The 22,583-nt window shown below is 37.9% G+C and overlaps 1 protein-coding gene across 1 annotated transcript in view; it reads right to left on the reverse strand.

Moving 5' to 3' along the window:
- The window catches only part of KIF13B (kinesin family member 13B), a 196,845-nt gene that overhangs the window by 173,754 nt on the left and 508 nt on the right, over positions 1-22,583 (reverse strand). Inside the window, exon 2 of the mRNA XM_028114271.2 lies at positions 6,630-6,723. Within this exon, the coding sequence (XP_027970072.1) occupies positions 6,630-6,723 (94 nt within the window). The remainder of the gene's footprint in view (positions 1-6,629; positions 6,724-22,583) is intronic.

The raw sequence follows: 22,583 nt of genomic DNA on the forward strand, positions 1-22,583 counted from the left end.
TTCTCCAATTAGCCGGAGTCACCACCATTTTCCTTTTCAGTAAATGAGAGTTCTTTAAAAGCTTAAGAAATTGGAATCCTCATACACTGCTGGTAGGAATGTAAAATGGTACAGCTGCTTTGGGAAAGTCTGGCAGCTCCTCAAAATGTTAAGCATGGAGTTACTATATGACCCAGTAATTCCGCTTCGAGATATCTACCTAAGGGGAATGAAAACATATGTCCACACAAAGACTTGTACACAAATGTTCACAGAGGCATTACTCATAATAGCCAAAAAGTGGGGAAAAAAACAAATATCCATCAACTGATGAATGGATTAAACCTAACAAAATACAACGAAGTATAATTCCACCATAAAAGGAATGAAGTACTGATAAATGCTACTTGGATAAACCTCAAACACATTATGCTAAGTAAAAGAAGCCAATCACAGAAGACCATGTATTGTATTATTTCATTTATATTAAATGTCCAAAATTGGCAAATCTCAAATCTATAGAGACAGAAAGCTGAGTAATAGAATGATTAAAATGTCATAAAATTGGATCATGATGCTAGTTGCACAAATCTAAATATAATAAAAGCCACTGAAATGTTCACTTTAAGGGGGTGAATTATATAGCATATTTATTACATTTCAATAAAGTAGTTTAAAAATAAGTAAACTAAAGACAACCATCCAATTCTTACAGTTTGTGAATTAATGCCTAAATCTGATTCTTAATTTGTCATGTGGTAAGACAACACGGTTTTCGAGGTAAGAACTATTTTCAGAATAATATCGATATTTGCCTTTTTCACTGTGCTGATACTAGCCCTCCAGGTGCAAAAACAATGGCAGGTAAAAGAACTGGCACTTTTGGCACAATGACACCAAAGTCTACTAGTTACTAGTAGTCATTACATTCTTCTTTGCCACACACCCAGAGCCAAAAAAAAAAAGTCTTTTCTCACTTCAGGATGTCCTCGATAAGGAGGAAAAATTATGAATTTTATTCAATCACAACTCTTGAGTACACATCTTTTTAAAATTACATGTGACAGGGGTGTCTGGGTGGCTCAGTCAGTTAAGCATTGACTCTTGGTTTCAGCTCAGGCCATGGTCTCAGGGTCCTGAGATTAAGCCCCACAACCAATGGGTTCCTAGCTCAGCATGAAGTCTGCTTGGGATTCTCTTCCCTCTCCCTCAGCCCCTCCCCCTGCTCACTGGCTCCCTCTCTCACTCTTGCTTTCTCTAAAAAAAAGAAATAAAATATTTTATAAATAAATAAATAAATAAATAAATAAAATCACATGTGATAAAAATGGGAAGTAGCTATAAAGCACCTCTGCTGCATACCAAAATATAAAATGTGTGATTCCATGAGTCCTGGGCCAAACTAGTCACTTTTTTAATAGAACACCATTTTTACTAGAAATAACTGTCAGTTCCTATGGGAAAATTCATTCCCATTTCCAAATTCCCTATATGTAACTTTTATAACACAACTGTTTCATAAAGTGGAAGCTGCCACTCTCCATGGGAAATCACACCTTACTCCCTTTTAAAACACTATTAGTATTTTAAAAAGAAAAAAGAAAAAAAACAGTATTAGTATTTCAATTAACTTGAGCCAGCGTTAGCAAGAAAGGCATTTTGGTAGGCAGAGGAGGGAGGGAATAAGGCAAAAGATAGAAGATAAACCTTAGCCTAAGAATCTATTTTGCCTTATTATGGTGACAGGCTAGCTAGCCTTAACATTTATTACAGGATAAAAGTTCAACAAGTTTTAAGAGTTTCAGTTTTGTTTTAATTCAAACAAAATAAGGCTTAAAGATTTATTTAGCTATTTTAAAAGGGGACTGTTCTGGGGGTGCCCAGCCGGCTCAGTCGGATGCAAGTGTATCAGTCTCTAGCGTTTGACTAAAGTGCTATAAAATAGACTTCGTCCTTAATCTTTTCCGTATTTGATAAAATGTCCCTTTGTTCTTACCCTATGCTACATCAATGTTTTGACCTGGTTTCCCAAGTAAGTTGATATTTTATTCACTGTAAACATCAAATTAGGGGTCAAGCTCTCTAACACATGGCACGTTACTCCCAAAGAGCCCCATCAACTGGGGCAAACTAGATAAAATTAAGTTTCTGACTTTGCAAAGCTGAAATTTTTACAGAACTAAATTTTTTTTAATTTTTTTTAATTTTTTATTTTTGAGAGAGTACATGTGTGAGTGGGGGGACGGCTGGGGAGGAGGGGTAAAGGGAGAGGGAATCTTAAGCAGGCTCCGCACTTAGCGCAGAGCCCAACACGGGGCTCAATCTCACGACCTGAGATCACCACCAGAGCCGAAGAAATCAAGAGTTGGACACCCAACCAACTGGGCCACCCAGGCACCCCTAGAACTAGACAGTTTCTTGATAAGCATGTATACTCTAGTATTGAACTGAATACATTTTGGTTTAAAAAATTTTACTTCCTGGGGCACCTGGGTGGCTCAGTCCTTAAGCGTCTGCCTTCGGCTCAGGTCATGATCCTAGGGTCCTGGGATGGAGCCCCACATCAGGTTCCCTGCTCCGGGAAGCCTGCTTCTCCCTCGCCCACTCCCCCTGCTTGTGTTCCCTCTCTTGCTGTCTCTCTGTCAAATAAGTAAATAAAATCTTTAAAAAAATTTTTTACTTCCTTTCTGAAGTTGTATTATAGCTCACCAAACATCATAAATGCAGCCCATAATAACAGTAACAGTAATATTTAAAGTAACAGCTAACATTTATATAAGGTTTACTGTATACCAGGCACTGCCATTTTACATATTTTAAATTGTTTTAATTGTCATAACAACCTACTGAAAGGTACTATTATAATCTCCACTTTACCAATGAATAAACTGAGGCAGAGGACCATTAAGTAACCTGCTCCACAGCACACATGGTAAGTGGTGAAGGTGACATTCAATCCAGGATTTCTGGCTCCAAAGTCAGCATTCTTAATCTCTTAGCCTCGTGTTATAATATTCTGAATTTTAAGCATCTTATTTTTCAGAGCGGTTTTGAAATCCCATATATAGCACAGCAGGAAATGTTTCCCAAATCTCCATGATTAAGCTGTTACACTAGAAACGGTTTACCCATTCATTTAACCAGGGTTTCTATTAGTTTTAATAAGCACAAACATCAAATCGTGAAACTGCCAGAAGTTAATACAAAATTAATCAGAAAAATTACAAATCATTATTTTAAAAGTATGTATGTCCACTTTCAAAGTATACTAACTTGAGTTGTTAAATATACATATAAAATTAGTCATGATTTTAGAGGAATAGAATTGGATACTATTCTAAAAGCAAGAATTTTATAGCTTTTAAAGAAAAAATTTGAGCCTTTCTGACTACTAATTTAAATGGACTCAAATCACTTACATGTTAACTTTAAATTCCTAACTCTCTAGTTACAAATACAGCTCCTATAAAACCATAACTTGTTTATGGATTAATCATTCTACAAACTAGACTGTAATTAACTTCATATCACATAAAATAGGTTTTAATTTATGTTTTCTTCCAATTTTTCTTCACATTTAATGAGGTCAACATGTACTGCTAGACTGTTACATTCCAAAATTTCTATTTTCTGTTTTCACCTTGATAGTATATTGAAAGAAAAAGCACTTTTCAGGGAGCCTGGGTGGCTCAGTCAGTTGGGCATCTGCCTTTGGCTCAGGTCACGATCTCAGGGTCCTGGGATCGAGCCCCACGTCCGTCCGGGCTCTCTACTCAGTGGGGAGTCTGCTTCTCCCTCTCCCTCTGCCCCTCTCTCTGCTCCTTCTTTCTCTCAAATAAATCAATAAAATTAAAAAGAAAAGGAAAGAAAAAGTACTTCTCAAAAGGCAATCTTTTATTATACTAACAATGTTCTTTTCCTTTTTTTAAGTTTACTTATATTTTTTAGTAACCTCTACACCCAACATGGGGCTTGAACTCACGACCCAGAGACCAAGAGTCACATGCCCTTCCGAATGAGCCAGGCAGGTGCCCCAGCAATGTTCTCAGTTCTTATCTACGTGCCACTTACAGGAGTTATGTTCAACTTATGAAAAATTATCAAGCTATATATACTTCACCCTATAAAAGCTGTTTTTTAAAAATCTGTGCTTAACTTTACTTCATCAAAAACCATTACATACCAACCTTATTGGAAGTTGGCATTTTTTAAAGTTTTTTATCGAACAATCCTCTATAGCACTGAGTGATATTCAATTTGTATCTGCAGCATATGTAAAAAAGAGCCATCCAAGATATTCTAGAAGAGCTATTTAATCCTTTCACAAACCCTTGAGATTTAAAGACCTCAAAAGGAAAGAAAATATCTTTTTTCAGCTTTTATATTGTCATTTTATTCTCACAACAACTTTATCAGGGGGATACCATTACACACTTGTGGCAGACTGTGTTTTCCAAAGGCAGCAACAATAACACACATCTCCTCCCAAAGGCTTTTATGTGACACTAATGTTCCTCCATTAAAGGATGAGTCTGTATTTCCTCTTCTGGAAATTGTTTAGAGCTTTAGATCAGCCTTGAGTAAGAGAATGTGACAGAAGATACTGTGTGACTCCCAAGGTTAGGACATAAAAGGCTATGCTACCTCCAATCGGCTTTGTCGCTCTCTCAGGACACTCGCCCTTGGAACGTGACACCAGATTGTGAGCAGGTATTCTGCCTACCGCCCCAGCTACCTCGCCAGCCAGCAGGCAGCATCAACCACCAGATCTGGGTGACAGGGCCATCTCCAGATGATTCCAATCCCCAGCCTTCAAGTCTTCCAGCTATGCCCTGGACAGAATGAGGCAGAGACAAGCCATCCCTGCTGAGCCCTGTCTGAATTCCTGACCCACAGAAACCATGAGCTAATAAATGATTACTGTTGCCTTGAGCCACTAAGCTTTTAAAGATAATTGGTTATGCAGCAATAGAAAATTTAGAAAACTAAAACACTTTATAAATAAGGAACACAGGTAGGTAACCATACTACCAAGTGGCAAAGCCAGAATTTAAATCCAAGTCAGTCTACAGATAAAGCCTACACTCTTTCTACCATAGGATATTGCCTCCAAGTTTGTTCAGAGGTAACCACATTTCCAAATAAAGCAACAATCTCCAGAATTCAAATTCTAAGAACAATAAACAGCCTCCCATATTAATGATTTCAGTTAACACTCAGAACAACAGATCAATCAATGAGCAGGCTCAAAATCCTAGCATCATTTTTGACACATCTATACCCTTTACACCCTAATAACATCATATCTGATAGTACCCATATCCTAGTGATACTTACAAAATAGCTCTATATCAAAGACAATAAGCCTGAACAATTACACAGCACTTTACAAAACACTTTAACAATCACTAATTTGATCTTCAGAAAACACTTCTATGAGATTGGTAAGGCATACAACATACAGATAAGACTGAAAAAAGTTAAAAATAACTAGTTACTAGTTTAGAAGCTACTAGTTAAAAACAACATAGTTAAGTAGGGGTTTAAGATTTTCTGACTCCAAGTCAGAAATGCCCTTTCAACTCAATGACTCAACCTGAAAGAACATTTATGGAGTGCCTTCTGTATGTATTTCCATACACAACATTGTCTCTACAAGTTGAAGTATCTACTTCCAGCAAAGCACCATGGACGGTACTGTCTCTCTAATTTGTGTAATTTACTTCCAGGGTCAGTAGAAAAACATCTCTGAAATCAAGCTGATCTCTATGGAAAGCCAGTTTTTCCCCACTTGCAACCATTCTCTACACGGCCAACTGACAACCTTTCCTAATACACCCCCTTAACCACAATATTAAAAAACTGTCAAAGATGACATCTTACCCATAAAAATACAGGTCAAATTTCCTTATTGGCTTTCAAGGTCTTCTGTAATCTGAACCTAGCTTGTTTGATTAAATTAACTTCCCCATACTTGCTGAGAAAAACCAAATGAATCTCTTGCTTCTTCCCCAAATTTGCTTTCTTTACACTTTCTGGCCCTTGCTTTTGTTCATACTATCATCCAAATCCAGAAGCGATTCATCTTCAACCCCTGACAGAGAGTCTCTTCCCTTCAAGACCTTAAAATCCACCGGAGAGCTACAAGTAGCAATCCAAAACAAGGTATATTAATTCAGTTAGGTGATTCAGATTACAGTTTACAAGGATTTAGAGGAAAGGAGTCACTGAAGGATGCAGGAATGCCTTGAGGAAGAAGTAGCACCTGAAATGGGCTCTAACTGACAGGATTCAACGTGGCAGAAGTAAAAACAATCCAAGCTGAGGAACAACCTAAAGGTCTTCTCTTCTACCCAACCTCTTCCCATTTACATCCTACTAATCTTCTAGCTGGTACCGTCTCCTTCAAGACGGCTTCCTCAGTTACTCCACCTTCTGCCCTAAAGCTCTCTTTGAGCTTCTGATACAACTGCTATCTACAACACTCATTCTGGCACTTAGTCATTCCATATTATAGACCTCGCCTCTTTGATTAGACAGCTATGTGTCTCTACACAGTAATGAAGCATTTGTTATTTTCAGCTCAGCAGCCATTGTTGCTTTCAGTCATTTAAAAAATCCACTGAACATAACACTGTTTCTTAACTTACCGGGCATCTCCTTTGGAAAGATTAGTATTTACAGGACTAAGTATAACCTTGTTTGCATCTACATCCACCACACATTTGGTATGCAAGTCAATTTCTGTGGATAAAAAAGAGAGAAAGAAAAAAAAAAAGAGAAAATGGTCATTTTTAATTAATTTATTTCAGAAAAATCATTTGGCAAAAATACAACACTCTTTCATGATAAAAACACCCAAAAAACTAGGAATAGAAGGGAACTTCTCAACCTGATAAAGGACATCTATAAAAACCTGCAGCTAATGTCATGCTTAGTGGTTTACCTTAGAGACTTACCCTCGAACATCAGGAATAAGACAAGGAAGTTTTATGACTACAATTTCTATTCAACATTGTTCTAGAAGTTCTGGTCAGGGCAGTTAGGTAAGATAAACAAAAGGGATCCAGATTGAAAAGAAAGAAATAAAACTATCTCTATTTACAATGATATCATCTTGTACATAGAAAATCCTAAGGAATCCATTTAAAACTATTAGAATAAACAAGTCTTGCAAAGTTGTAGGATATAAGATCAACATACACAAATCGGTTGTGCTTCTATACATCAGCAATAAAAAATCCAGAAATGGAGTTAAGAAAACAATTTATAATAGCATCAAAAAGACTCAACTACAGGGCGCCTGGGTGGCTCAGATGGTTAAGCATCTGCCTTCGGCTCAGGTCATGATCCCAGGGTCCTGGGATCGAGTCCCGCATCGGGCTCCTTGCTCAGCAGGGAGTCTGCTTCTCCCTCTCCCTCTGCCTCTCCCCCTGCTTGTTCTCTCTCTGTCTCTCCCGCAAATGAATAAATAAAAAAAATCTTAAAAAAAAAAAAAAGACTCAACTACTTAGAAATAAATTTAAAAGAAGTACAAAACTTGTACAATGAAAATTCCAAAACACTGTTGAAAGAAATTCAAGACTTAAATAAATGGAAAATTATTTTACATTCATGAATTGAAAGACTTAATACTATTAAGATAGCAATACACCCAAACTGGTCTACAAGATTCAAGGTAATCCCTATCAAAATCCCAGGACAGTTTTTTTTTTTTTTGTAACCAAGCTGATCCTAAATCTATATAGAAATGCATGAGACCTGGAACGGACAAATATTCTTGAAAAAGAACAAAGTAGAAAGAACACACTCACCAATGTCAAACTTAACTACAAAGCTACATAATCAAGGTGGTGCTACACTACTATAAGGACAGAAGGACAGGCATATATAACAAGGGCACAGACAGTCCTGAAATATACTGTCATATTTATGGCCAACAATTCTGACAAGACAACCCAGTGGGAAAACTACAGTCTTCTCAGAAAATGGTGGTGAGACAACTGGATATCCACACGCAAAGAGAATGAACACCATGCATAAAAACTGATTCCAAAAGATCACAAACATAAATGTGTAAGAGCTAAAACTATAAAACTCTTAGAAGAAGACATAAGGGTAAACTCACATGATGTTGGGTTAGGTAATGGTTTCTTAGACACTAAAAGCACAAGCAACAACAACAAAAAATAGATAAATTGGACAGCATCAAAGTGAAAAACTTCTGTACTTCAAAGGATGCTGTTAAGAGAGTAAAAAGACAACCCACAGAATCGAACAAATACGTAAATAATTTGTAAATTATATATCTAACAAGGGACTTGTATCAGAAAACATAAAGAACTCTTAAAACTCAATAATAAAAAGACAATGCAATTTTTAAATGGGCAATGGATCTGAATAGACATCTCTCCAAAAAAAAGATACAAAAATGGCCAATAAGCAGAAGAGATGCTCAAAATCATTACACATTGGGAAGTGTAAATCAGAAATACAATGAGATACCTCTTCACACACTAGCGTAATGATAGTCAAAAAGACAGATAATAACAAGTGTTAGGGAGGATGCGGAGAAATTGGAAACTTCATACATTATTGATGGGAAGATAAAATGGTGTAGTTACTTTGGAAAACAGTCCGGCAGTTCCTCAAAAAGTTACACAGACAGCTGGCATATGACCTGTCAATTCCACTCCTAGATATACATTATATATGAGATATTATATCATCTATTATATTGTAGTATATTATATTATAGTATATTATATTATTAGAAGTGACAACCTAGGTCCACACAAAAGCTTGTGCATAAATGTTCATAATGCTAGTATTTGGCTATTCATAACAGCCAAAAAGTGGAACAATCCAAATGTCCATCAATTAATGAATGGATAAATTTAGTATATCCATAAAATGGAACATTATTTGGCAATTAAAAGGAATAAGGTACTGACACATACTACAACATAAATGAAGCTTGTGCGAAGTGAAAGAAGCCAGTTACAAAATACCACATTATATGATTCTACTCTACTCAGAATAGGCAAACAGAGACAGAAAATAGCCAAGTTACTGCCTACGGCTGGGGAGTGACTGCTAATGGGTATGGTGTTTTGTTTATTTTTAATTGAGGTATAATTGACACACAACATTATGAGTTTCGGGTGTACAACATGATTCCCTATTTGTATATATTGCAAAATGCTCACCACATAAGGCTAATTAACATCTGTCACCATACATAATTACAAAAAATTTTTTCCATTATGAGAACTTTTAACATCTACTCCCTTATCAACCTTCAAATATGCAATATGGTATCACTAACTATGGTCACCATGTGGTTACATGGGTATAGTTTTCTTTCGGGGTATGAAGGTGTACTAAAATTGATTATGCTGATAACTGCACAATTATGTGAGCATGATAAAAATCACTGAAATGGTTGAATTGTATGATATGTGAATTATCTCAATAAAGCTATTTTTTCTTTTTTTCAATAAAGCTATTTTTTTAAAGTATAGGCCATGGCATATTTATGTTTTCATATTTTTATATTCTTTTTTCTTAAGATTTATTTATTAGAAAGAGAGTGTGAGTGGGGGTGGTAGCGGGAGAGGGAAAAAGAATCTCAAGCAGACTCTGCAATGAGCGCAGAGCTGCATGTGAGGCTTGATCTCATGACGTGAGATCATGACCTGAGCCAAAACAAAGAGTAGGATGCTCAACTGATTGAGCCACTCAGGCACCCTTCATATTTTTATATTCTTACATTTTCTGACCCAAATTATGAAACTGTTTGCCTTATCTCCATTACCAAAAGATAAGTTCTAAGGAAAGGAGTTTTGTTTTTTTTTTAATTTATTTATTTATTTGACAGGGAGAGACACAGTCAAAGAGGGAACACAAGCAGGGGCAGTGGGAGAGGGAGAAGCAGGCTTCCCGCCGAGCAGGGAGCCTGATGTGGGACTCGATCCCAGGACCCTGGGATCATGACCTGAGCCGAAGGCAGACGCTTAACAACTGAGCCACCCAGGCGCCCTAAGGAAAGGAATTGTACTACACTGGAGCTATTTTGTATTTCCCAAAGAACCTTGGCCAAATGTCAATGTCATATTCATTACAACTTAAGAGTATTTCCACTGCCAGGAAAGGTCACTTCTTTTTTTTTTTTTTTTCATCTTAACTTACATAACTGAGACGAATACAAAAAAGCAAAAACAAAAATTTCCCTCCCTGTACCTGCCACAACTTTTCTTATATTGGTTTTTCTACAACTGTTCTCAAAGATACATTCTAGAAGTACAAAAAACTTAGCGGTCTCTCTTTTAGCCAACATATTTTTCAGGCAAAGAAAACTGAAAAGAAAACTATTGAGCTATGTTTTACCTAGGCATAGATGACTAATCCCAAAGCAGCAAATGTTCTACTGTGGTCAACTAGCACTAAAGTCTATAGGCCCAGAGCTCAAGAAAGTCTGCAATCACCATACTTTGTTAATACTACTCCTTAATGGTTTCTGACCATATTGTATTGGCGGGCCCCTTACAGTCAAATCTGTATTATACACAAATGTATTATCAACTCTCCGGAAATTGTATTGTGTGACTCAAAATCTACTATCTCACCACCCACCACAAAGTTAGTTATTAGTGTCTTGCAAGAACGTTTGGTCTGAGCAAAGGAGCTGCATGTATAGTTCTGTATGCTGATGTACACATTAGAATGCATGCCTGAAAAACTGTAAATCAAGTATTTTCTAAGTACTCTGCCTTCATTTCAAATGATCTTGAATTGAGAAGGGATCCAAACATTTTCCTTCAATATTTGTATGCTTTTTCCCTATCCTCTTCACGGCTCCTCCCTTCCCTGTCTCATAACTTCATTAGATAGAACTAATAATTTGGAAGCATTAAATGGCACGATAAAGGAACCAATCCTAGGAAAATCCTATACAATACACAGAATCACCTAATAACTAATATATTCAACCTAAATTCATTTTGTCCTAAAGACCCCAACACTTACAAATGTCCCTACATCTAATACCCATTAAAGGTGGCCTTTAAAATATAAAAGTGATCTTCACTTTCAGTAGCTCCATTTTTATCAACAAAATTCCCACTCTGATTCTGTTGATTGATGGACAGATACTAAGACAAGGTTGTTTTGAATATGGATGGAACATCCAGGACACACACACCCAAGCAAATAAAAGCAGTGAGATTTGAAGACAGTTTAAGGGTCAGATATATGGAAAAACATTTAATATAAATGCTACAGCTAGTGTACCATCAAATGTTACTAGTTGGTTGAATTCAATTATATTGTAACAGGGACGCCTGGCTGGCTCAGTCAGTAGAACATGCAACTCTTCATCTCAGGAATTGTGAGTTCAAGCCCCATGCTGGGGGTAGAGATTACCTAAAAATAAAATCTTTAAAAAAAAAATTACATTGCAATAAGATTCTAAATATGACATTTTCTCCATTTAAAACTTCTTGCTCAGGGCGCCTGGGTGGCTCACTCCTTAAGCATTTGCCTTCGGTTCAGGTCATGATCCCGGGGTCCTGGGATCGAGCCCCACATCTGGCTCCCTGCTCCATGGGAAGCCTGCTTCTCCCTCTCCCACTCCCCCTGCTTGTGTTCCCTCTCTTGCTGTGTCTCTCTCTGTCAAATAAATACATAAAATCTTTTAAAAATAAAGAAAGAAAGAAAATAAAACTTCTTGCTCTACACTGCTTAGAAAGCAAGCAGTAATTTAATAACAGTAACAAATTTAGGCCTTAAATTTAATCTGAATTTTAAAAACTAAAAAAAAAATTTTTTTTTAAAGTTGTATTTATTTGTCAGAGAGAGAGAGAGCACAAGCAGAGGGAGCGGCAGGCAGAAGGAAAGCAGGCAGAGGGAGAAGCAGGCTCCCCACTAAGCAAGGAGCCCAATGTGTGACTCGATCCTAGGACCCTGGGACCATGACCTGAGCAGAAGGCAGATGCTTAACCAACTGAGGCACCCAGGCATCCCAAAAAACAAACAAAAAAAATTTTTTTAAACACCTACCAAAAATCCAAAAGATAAACAGCTTCCTTTTAATTTGGAACAATACTTAGATTAAAAAGATAAGGACCTAGCTGCTATAAGCTGCCTTTACAGAATCAGCATTAAAGTATACCCATGTTCATAGCAGTATTCACAAAAGCCAAAAGCTGGAAACAATCCAAGCATCCATCGATGAATGAATGGAAAAACAAAAATGTGGTATATAATTCAATGGAATATTATTCAACCCTAAAAAGGAATGAAATTCTGCTAAAATGTGGATGAGCCTTGACATTATGCCAAGTAAGATAGCTGGACAAATACTATATGATTCCACCTATATGAGGTACCTAGAGTAGTCAAATTCATAGAGATAGAAAGTAAGATGGTAGATGCCAGGAGCCGGGCTTAAGGCACAACAGGGGAGTTTCATGGATACAGAGTTAAAGTTTTACAAGATAAAAACGTTCTAGACGTGGAGAGTGGTGATGGTTACACAACAACTTAATGTCACTAAACTGTACATTTAAAAATGGTTTAAGGGGCGCCTGGGTGGCTCAGTCGTTAAGACGTCTGCCTTCGGCTCGGGTGAGGATCCCGGGGTCCTGGGATCGAGCCCCGCATCGGGCTCCCTGCTCAGCAGGAAGCCTGCTTCTCCCTCTCCCCCTGCTTGTGTTCCCTCTCTCGCTACCTCTCTCCCTGTGTTAAATAAAATAAAATCTTTAAAAAAATAAAAATGGTTTAAGATGGTAAATTTTATGTTATATATACCTTACCACAATAAAAAAAAATAGCACTAAATGCTCACCATTATTATAATAAGTAACACATGGACAACAGTTTATTCCTAGGGAAGCCTATAATAATGAGATTGGGATTTAAGTAGTACTATGTCTGAAAACCAATAAAAAATCAGAGTGATCCTAAAGTTAAGTAATACTATAAGTTTATATCATGACTAATGAAGCTCTATCATACTGACAACCATGAATGCTTTGATGTATCCATGAGTCCTTAGAAAAAAGAAAGAAATTTACTCCACTAACAGTAAAGATCCCATATTATTTCCCGAACACGATCCTTTTCTAGATCAAGTTCCTCAAGATGAATATTAAAATATTAACAGCTGACAATTCAGCTTACTCAGCCAGCAAATTAGTCACCCTGTAAAAGTGAACAATAATTTGAAACAAGTCTTCCTTCAATGCATAAATCAGCTATGGCTCATTCCTCAATGACATCATAGTGAAAGATGGGCAGGGTTTGGGACACTCCCTTTACATAACTCATATTCCATCTGAGGAAATGCATCATTCTCAGTGTGAAGAAAGTAAGTCTGAGTTGCCCATGTAGTAATCTGCTTTCTATTTCTCCAGAAAATTACTAAGAATTTTCAAACCAAATATACTACTCAGAAATATAAATGTACCTCCCTTTACCTACTGGTGACATTCCTAAAAAGCTCACTGTAACTTTCTCTTCACTTGATCTTAGCCAAAAGGTTGTGAATAAATTCAACAGTCAATTGATTTTCGACAAGAGTGCCAAGACATTCCAATGGGGAAAGTACAGTCATTTCAACAAATGGTGCTGGGGCAACTGGGTATCCACGCGCAACAGAAAGAAATTGAACCTCTACCTCACATCACATTCAAAAATTAACTCCAAATGGATCAAAGACCTAAATATAAAGTATAAAACTATAAAACTCTTAGAAGAAAATACAGGCATAAATCCACATAACCTTGAGTTAGGTCATCATCCCTTACATATGACATCAAAAGCACAACCAACAAAAGATAAATTGGACCAGATCAAAATGAAAAACTTTTGTGCTGCAGGGGTGCCTGGCTGGCTCAGCTGGTGGAGCATGCAACTCCTGATCTCGGGGTTGTGAGTTTGAGCCCCACATTGGGTGCAGAGATTACTTAAATATAAAATCTTTAAAACAAACAAACAAAAAAAAACACTTTTGTGCTTTAAAAGATACCAATAACAGAATGAAAAGGCAACCCACAACAATCAAGAAAATATTTGCAAATAATTTATCTGATAAGGGACTGGTATTCAAAATATATAAATAATTTTACCAGTTCAATAATAAAAAGAAAACCCGATTTTTAAAATGACAGTTTGAGGGGTGCCTTGGTAGCTAAGTCATTTGAGTATCCAACTTTTGATCTCAGCTCTTTTTTTTTTTTTTAAGATTTATTTATTTGAGAGAGAGAGAGCATAGGGAGGGGCATAGGGAGAGAGAAAGAGAATCCTCAAGCAGACTTGTGGCTGAGCTGAGCACTGAGCCCAATGTGGGGCTCAATCCCAGGACCCTGAGATCATGACCTGAGCTGAAAGCAAAAGTCCTCCACTTAACCAATGGAGCCACCCAGGCACCCCTCAGGTCAGGTCTTGATCTCAGGGTCATGAGTTCAAGCCTCGCACTGGGCTCCACATTAAACCTGGAGCCCACTGAAAAAAAATTAAAATTAAAATTAAAAAATAAAAAATAAAATAAAATGATAGTTTGAATAGAAATCTCTCCAAAGATCTACAAATAGCCAATAAACACATGAAAAGATGTTCAACATCATTAGACACTGGAGAAATGAAAATCAAAACCACTATGAGATACTACTTCACACACACTAGGATGGCAATAATCAAAAAGACAGACAAAGCAAGTGTTGGCAAAGCATGGAGAAATTGGAACTTTCATACCCTGTTGGTGAGAACATAAAATGGTGCAGTCACTTTGGAAAACAATTTAGCAGTTCCTCAAAAGTTTGAGTTACTATATGACCCAGAAATTCCACTTTTATGTATATATACACCCAAAAGAAATAAAAATATACATCCACACAAAAACTTATACACAGGGCGCCTGGGTGGCTCAGATGGTTGGGCGTCTGCCTTCGGCTCAGGTCATGATCCCAGGGTCCTGGGATCGAGTCCTGCATCGGGCTCCTTGTTAAGCAGGGAGTCTGCTTCTCCCTCTCCCTCTGCCTTTCCCCCTGCTTCTTCTCTCTCTGTCTCTCCCGCAAATGAATAAATAAAAATCTTTAGAAAAAAAGGAAAAAAAAAACTTATACACAAATGTTCACAACAGTATTATTCATAACAGCCAAAAAGTGGAAACAAGCCAAATGCCCATCAACTAATGAATGAGTAAACAAATGCAGCATATCCATATCACGTAATATTATTCAACTTTAAAAAGGAATGAGTACTGACTCATGCTACAACATGGCTAAACCCTGAATACATTATGCCAAGTGAAAAGTCAGATACGGAAGTCCACATATCGCATGATTCCATTTATATGAAATGCCCAGATAGGCAAATCCATAGAGACAAGAAGTAGTGCAGGGGTTGCCAGGGGCAGGGAAGAGGGATGGGTGTGTGTTGGGGGAAGGGGGTGGACAGTGACTGCTAGTGGGGACAGAGTCTTTGGGATGATGAAAATGTTCTGCAACTGGATAATGGTGATGGTTGTACAACTCTGCAAATACACTAAAACCACTGCGTTGTACACTTCTGATGAATTATACCTTAAAAAAATTAGAAAGAATGATCCCACTACCCTCAATAGATATAAAATATGGTTAGAGTTCTTCAATTACATTTCTAAACAATCACTACTCCAAAGATCCCAGCCAAACCAATTCTTCTTACTCTCAAATAACAACCTCAGAATCTACCTCATCAAGAAAATTACGTACTCCAGACCTTTGCCAATACATAATTATCCCCTTCTTCCCATATTTCAAAAATTTCCCTCTCTATTGGCTCTTTCTGTCTATAATGAGGCTCAAACATCTCATTAAAAAAAAGGTCTGTTCCTCAGTACAATTCCAGATACCACTTTCTTGAAAGAAACTTGTATATTCACTGCCACCATACTGGCAACCCACTTATTTCTCAGCCCACTATTAACATATGAACACTCATTCATTCATTCAGTCAAAATTATTCTGAAAATTACCACTGACCGCCATGATGCCAAATCCACTGAACACAATTATGTGCCATTCCTGTGATATCTGACTACCGACTATTCATTCTTTGACACATTCTCTCTCTGGGCTTCCATATTACTTTTTTTTTTTTTTTATCTGATAGAGAGAGAGAGAGAGAGAGAGAGAGAGAAAACCAGCAGGAGGGGCAGAGGGAGAAAGAGAATCTCAAGCAGACTCTGCACTGAGCACAGAGCCTGACATGGAGCTCCAAGTGGAGCTTGATCTCACAACCCTGAGATCACAACCTGAGCCGAAACCAAGAGTCAGCCTCTTACCCAACTGCGCCACCCAGGCATGCCCTGGGCTTCCATATTACTTTTATCTGCTTCTCCTTATGTCTCTCTTCTTGGCCTCTGTGACCTCTCCCTTCACACACACCTTAATTTGGTATTCTATCTTCTACCTACAGTAATGGCTCCCAAATGTGTGACTCTCCACACATCTCCAGTCCCTTAGGTTCAGACCCAAATGCAACAGCATTTCCTAAATTTCAGTTGCTTCCATGCCACCTTGACACGTGCTTGCTGGGTATACCTAGAATGCTAGGCCATAGATGCTCTTTACCCTGCCCCTCTTTCAGGACTGTGTTCGTAGCCAGCAACCTTGAGGGACAAGGTCTTCCTTTGGGACAAAGAGCAGGCTTGCTTACCACTTAAAACAATGGATTCCCCAAGCCCAGTGTCCCTCAGATGCAACACAAACCCACTGCTTGCACAGCAGCCATCTGGACTCTCCACACCCGTATGGGATTGGCAAGCAAGGGGAGCTACTCACACTGCTTGCCATGCCATGAGGAAGTCCTCTGACCCAGAAGTCCCATGTCTTCTACCAGCATCCATGAACCAGTAACTAGCTAACTTATTAGCTTATGAGCAAGGTAAAAACACATAGATTAATTCCAATGACTTGTGTTTTGTACCCCATCTGCCATGTCTCCCTCCCTGCCCATTGTCTCCAGCACAGTCCTTACCATTCTCAAGTCTCATTCCCATTTCTTTAATTCATAATGCAGTGGCATCACTGTGTACATATATTCTTGTAATTGACTCACCTGTGCATCTCATTACCAACAAGACAGTGAGCTCCTTTGGTCAAAGATCATGACTTATGCTTCTCGTGTATCCTGTACCTCTTTGAAAATTATGTAAACTCAAGAATGCAAGGTCCCTTTAAAGATCATCATGTCCAAATCAGCAGTAAAAGCATAGGCTTTAATGGCACAGTAGGTGAAATCCAGGCTCTAAAATACTGGTCTTATAATTCTGGGGAAGTTTACTTACCCCTCTCTGAGATTCTGTTAAATGATAATTCCATAAACTACCTTCCAAATTTCGTTTGAAGGGTAAAACAATGTATAAAAAATACTCAACTCTGTAGCTCACAAACAGAAAGCTCTCCAAAAAAGAAGTAGCTATTGTTCTTTTCTTCAATCAACACATATTGAATGGGCTAATACCATCTTTTAAAGATATCTACAGTAGCTGAAAGCTCAAGCCCAGTACCAATTAAGTCACGGATTTGTGTCCCAGAGACCAGTTAGTGTCACACACTTCCCCATAAGTTACACTGCTCATCTCTGCCAAGTTTTTTTTTTAAACGTGCTCTGTTTAACACAAGGGGAACCTGATCAGCAAGTCAAGACATCAATAATAATCCATTTCCACTCAACAAACATCTCCATTCATCAGCATAATGAATAGTTTTGTCAGTGGTTTCCTCCATCTTCAGACCTTAAGGACTAGAAAAGTTAAACATTAGTCATTGCTTTATGGAGGTGAGGGGGTAAAAGTAAAAGCCAACTCAAACAAATTTTTATTTTATTTTATCATATAAATGTGTACTTCTCCAAAAGCCTCTGGCCCTATATGGATAAATCCCAATTTCAGTCATTGAGCAGAGACAGTAGAAACAAAACAATGCTGTAATAGATGTGTGTCTCATTCTCCATTAGCATATCAAGCAGATGCTAGAAAACAAGGATCTTCTGTTTTAGAAAGTATGTCAGAAATTTCCATCCACAGCCATCCTCGACTCCAATATCAGTTATCTCTCTGAGACCACCAATGACCTCAGGGTCAAAACCACCTTCCTGTTTCAGAATCTCCTTGCTACCTAGCCCCTTCATTTCCTAAAGATCACCTGTGTCTTCACAGACTGCCAGTGTGTTTTCTCAGCTTCCTACTTCTTCAGTCTCACCTTGTCTTCTGAGTCCTGACTGCTTACTTAAGTTTGACCAGCGTCCTGATTCTTCCTATTCACATGGCTTCATTTTCACCACCCGTTCTCTTTTTTTTAATAATTTTTTATTGTTATCTTAATCACCATACATTACATTCACCACCCGCTCTTAAATGTTACCCAGCTATGCCCTGAATCAGGCATCTACCCAGGCTTTTGATCCTGCTCTAAGACCTGGCAATCTTCCTCCTTCATGCTTGTGTCTGAGATCCATGCAAAGTTCTACAGAGCTAAACAGAGCACGTGGACCAGCCACCCTAACCCAGACTTTTGGGCCTAGATAGCACTCAGGGCTCCCTGCAATTCCACACTACCTTTCTAATCTCATCCTTCTCTAGTCAAGCTCACAGAACCCTCCTTTCTGGCAGGCTTTCTTGTCTCTGCCACCTAAACTTGCCTGGTTCATTCCTGTCTCTGTGCCTTTGCTCTCAGGCCATACTTCCTCCCCAAAGACCCAACGCTCTCCCCTCACCTGCTACCAGGCACCCATTCTGATCATAAGCTTCCTCCCCCCACATCTAACCAAGGTTCTCCCTCCCCAGAGAAGCCTTCCCTGATCACCAGGCTTCCAGGGATCCTTCACTCCTCTGAATTCCTGTATTTCCCGATCACTCACCTGGCAATCTGCGATAGGTGTTTGTTTACCTTTTAATCTTATCTTTTCACAGGAGAGCCATTTCCTCATGAGCATGAAACATAAAGCACACTTTAAAAACCTGAACACTACAATAGCAGTCAACACTAAGCGAGAGTTTTCAGGACATAGGAGTCTCCCAACAGGAACAAGCAATCTCATTTTTTCATGTTCTTTCTAGCCCTTGCCCATTTCTGTTGACATTTTTACACAGTAAGAATCATAACAACAGATCCAACTGTACAGTTGTACATACTGCTTTCCATTCTGCTTTTTCTGCTAACATAGGAAACTGTCTTCCTTGGTAAATAATGCTGATTTTCATCATTTTTAATATCTACATAATAATCCTTCCACTGAGATTCTAGACCATGATTTACTTAAGCACTGACTTCTATCAAACGGTATATTCTTCTTTCTTTATGCTTTCACTGCATCAAGTACTATAAAATGCAAAGTAATCCCTTGAGAAATACCTGTTGAAATATATTTATTATCCATTTTCCCTAACAACCCATTTCACTATTTTTCTCTCCAACTAAATATCTAATGTAATTCTTGGTTTCACTACCTTAGGCTAGGTAGATAGGAAAGGTATTTTCCAAACCCTTTTGATGTAAATGTATTTATTTTGGCAGTTGATCTTATACATATTTAACCATGGGAAGTCCTCTGCAGACAGGCAATATGATCCTGTAATATCTAATATAAGCTAGACACCTCGCAGGCACTCAGTAAATATGAAGTATTTTTTAAACCATCTGAAGTTATAAAACTTCAAATTCCTAAACAGGAGAGTGTCACTGATCTAGCCAGTACCATCGATTATGCTTGTAAACCTTTCAGTTCATTCAATAATTAAACTGGCTAATAATTATGAATGGGTGTTCCTTACAGTATATAGAAAAACACAACCAGAGTTACCTGGTGAGTTGTCCAAGTCTGAAAAATAACATGAAAAACCAAACGATATCTGCAACAAGAACTTCAAGATCTCATGACAAATCAAGTTAACAGCTTTCCTTCAGCTTGTTTAAGGACACATTTCAGATGAAGAAAAGCAAAAACAGAAGTTGTAATATTAAAAGTAGGTAAACTTACATATGCATGTGAGCACAAACTAGAATGGAAATAAGAAAATGAGAGCGTGAATTGTTAAAATGGAAGGATGTCGTAGACTTTTTCCCTTTTATGTTTTGTTTTGTTACTGCAATGTTAAAATATATAACAAAAAAATATTACTGACAAAAGCATATTCAGTAGCCGTTATAATTCTTGCTATTATTGAACTAGGGCATAATGCTTAATGTCGAAATAACTATGTTTCCCAAACCCACATATAATTTAGCAAAAAAGACTGAAACTCTTACTTCCATAATAAATGTTAAATAAGAAACCAACTAACTACCTTAACACCTTAGCACAGATACTGAATCACACGAAGAACTTAATGGTATGCTAGAAGCTTCTTGGAAATTTCAGTTTTCCTCAAAAAGTAGCCAATATAATTCCAAATATCAGAATCTATACAGCAAAACTTCATCATCCTGGTAACCCATTCTCTTCTAATTCTTGCTTGTGAAGCGTGATTTCTGAGGTTGCATCCTGAACTGATATGCTAAGAGAAATAATTATGACTAGAAGTTTACTATTTGTCGTAATTATACACTACTACTTACTTAATACACTAATTTTCCCAGAAGTAATGATTAGTCAAAGTAATATGATTCTTTTCAAAATTACTGGAAAGAAAATACATTTCTATTTTAGTCTTTTTAAACAAATTCCAGACAGCAGTTTGAAAATCACTGGCTTTAGGGGAGCCTGGCTAGCTCAATCAGCGGAGCATGCAACACTTGATCTGGGCGTGGTAAGTTCAAACTCCATGCTGGGTGTGGAGATTACTTAAAAATGAAATCTTAAAAAAAAGAAAAAAATCATTAGCTTTAGAATTCCACATGTATTCCATTACTTCTAGATTTATGTAAATGACAACTTCATGACAAAATAGAACCAAAAACCTTAATTATTGTGGTAATCACAGCAAAAAGAAGTCCATATGCATCTGGGAAATACAAGGCTAGGTAAGAGATGGCACTCAATGAAGGGGGAAGCAGTTTACCATTATAAGGCACTTCTATTAATAGAGCAATGGATCCATGTATAAACCTTAGTTTTGAAATGAGTTCAACCAAAGGAACAACTAACATCCACTGCACAGCTAAAATTATTATTACTCTGAGTGTCCCTGGAAACTCTGATCCTGCCAATTATTACAATCTAACTAATGACAATTTATAACAATAGTACTTGCCCTCAAAAACTGAAATTCATGGGTGGAGGGGAACAGGGAAGGATTCTAATTATCTGAGATAGGTCTTTTGTGATGGTTGGTTAGCTGCATCTTTTTAGCACTGACATTTCCAAGTTTTTTGTGAAAAGGCAATTTTAAGAATGTGCTGAAATCATCCTTTCAGAATCAAATCCAGATAAAGTTGTTTTATGTGGCTTGCTTTTTCCTGTTTTTTTTAATCATTGTGATGGTAATAAAGTTGAATAAAGATGCCTGAGCACTTAAGAACAGAAGTTTCTGAAAACTTTCAGAGTTTATCTAAGATCTCTAATTTTGTCAAAGGAAAGACTGAAGCCCCAAAACGTGTACTAGTTTAAGTTCATGGGGGGGGGGGGGCGGGCCGCGGGAAGGAGGAACTCTTCTATGTCACGTGACAGCCTTAAGCTGACCTAGCAGGGAAAGGAGGAATCACCAACTCCAATAGAAGAGATGACTCTAAGAGAAATAAACCAACTTCCAAAAGAAGGACAACCCAACAAAACATACTGCCAACTGGTTGATCTGTGTATCTCAATATACACAAATGACAACACAGAAAAGGAAAACTCATAATTTCTACAGACTTAACACTTGATTATGAACAAGTTGCAAAAACGTCTTAGAAGTGATTCTGATACAAGATTTTGATTAGTTAAGAGTCTTATCAATTGAAAAGTCATCTGCTGGGATTGTAACAGTAATCTCAATAACAGCCTTGTATAGAAAGTGTTTTCAAATATATTATCTCATTTCAAGTTACTTGCCCAGTCACGATGCTACTTAAGCATGAAAGCCAAGGCCCAGCCCACCTCCTCTTGGTACTTGAGTTGGGGGTTCTCCTCACTCCATTTGACTGACTAAAGATGATTTAAAATGTACTCGGTTTATCTGCTTTCTCTACCCTCCCTGCAGAATTGAGAGAATGTCTGAAAGATACAATTTCACAAGAATCTTGGCACTTAAACTATTTATTGTCGAGAGATGACGAATATGACTGCAAGCAAAAACAAAACTATCTCAACAGTCAAAAAAAGAATGGAAGGGCATCTCTTTTACCCAATTTCAATCAAAGTCTTTACAATTCTTTATGACCGTCCAGGCTAAACGTACATAAAGTGAAAAACGCAGACGAGGAATTTCTGCACTTGAGTGCTTTCTCAGGAGTAAACCAAATTCCCTGCCATTTCTTCCTGCCACGGACCACAGAAGTGCAGGGCTGGGGTGACTGGGCCAGAGACGTGGGGCCTCGGGGTCCCTGGCTGTCCCGGGCAGGCTGGAGGGGTGAGGACACGAGGGGCGGGGGCCACTCTGACAGCTGGCAAGGAGAAAGCGGGGGACGCGGCGGGGC

Source organism: Eumetopias jubatus, unplaced genomic scaffold (assembly GCF_037043125.1).
Source record: "Eumetopias jubatus isolate StellerSeaLion01/CBP00866 unplaced genomic scaffold, mEumJub1_p1.0 scaffold_2, whole genome shotgun sequence".
Classification (NCBI taxonomy): domain Eukaryota; kingdom Metazoa; phylum Chordata; class Mammalia; order Carnivora; family Otariidae; genus Eumetopias; species Eumetopias jubatus.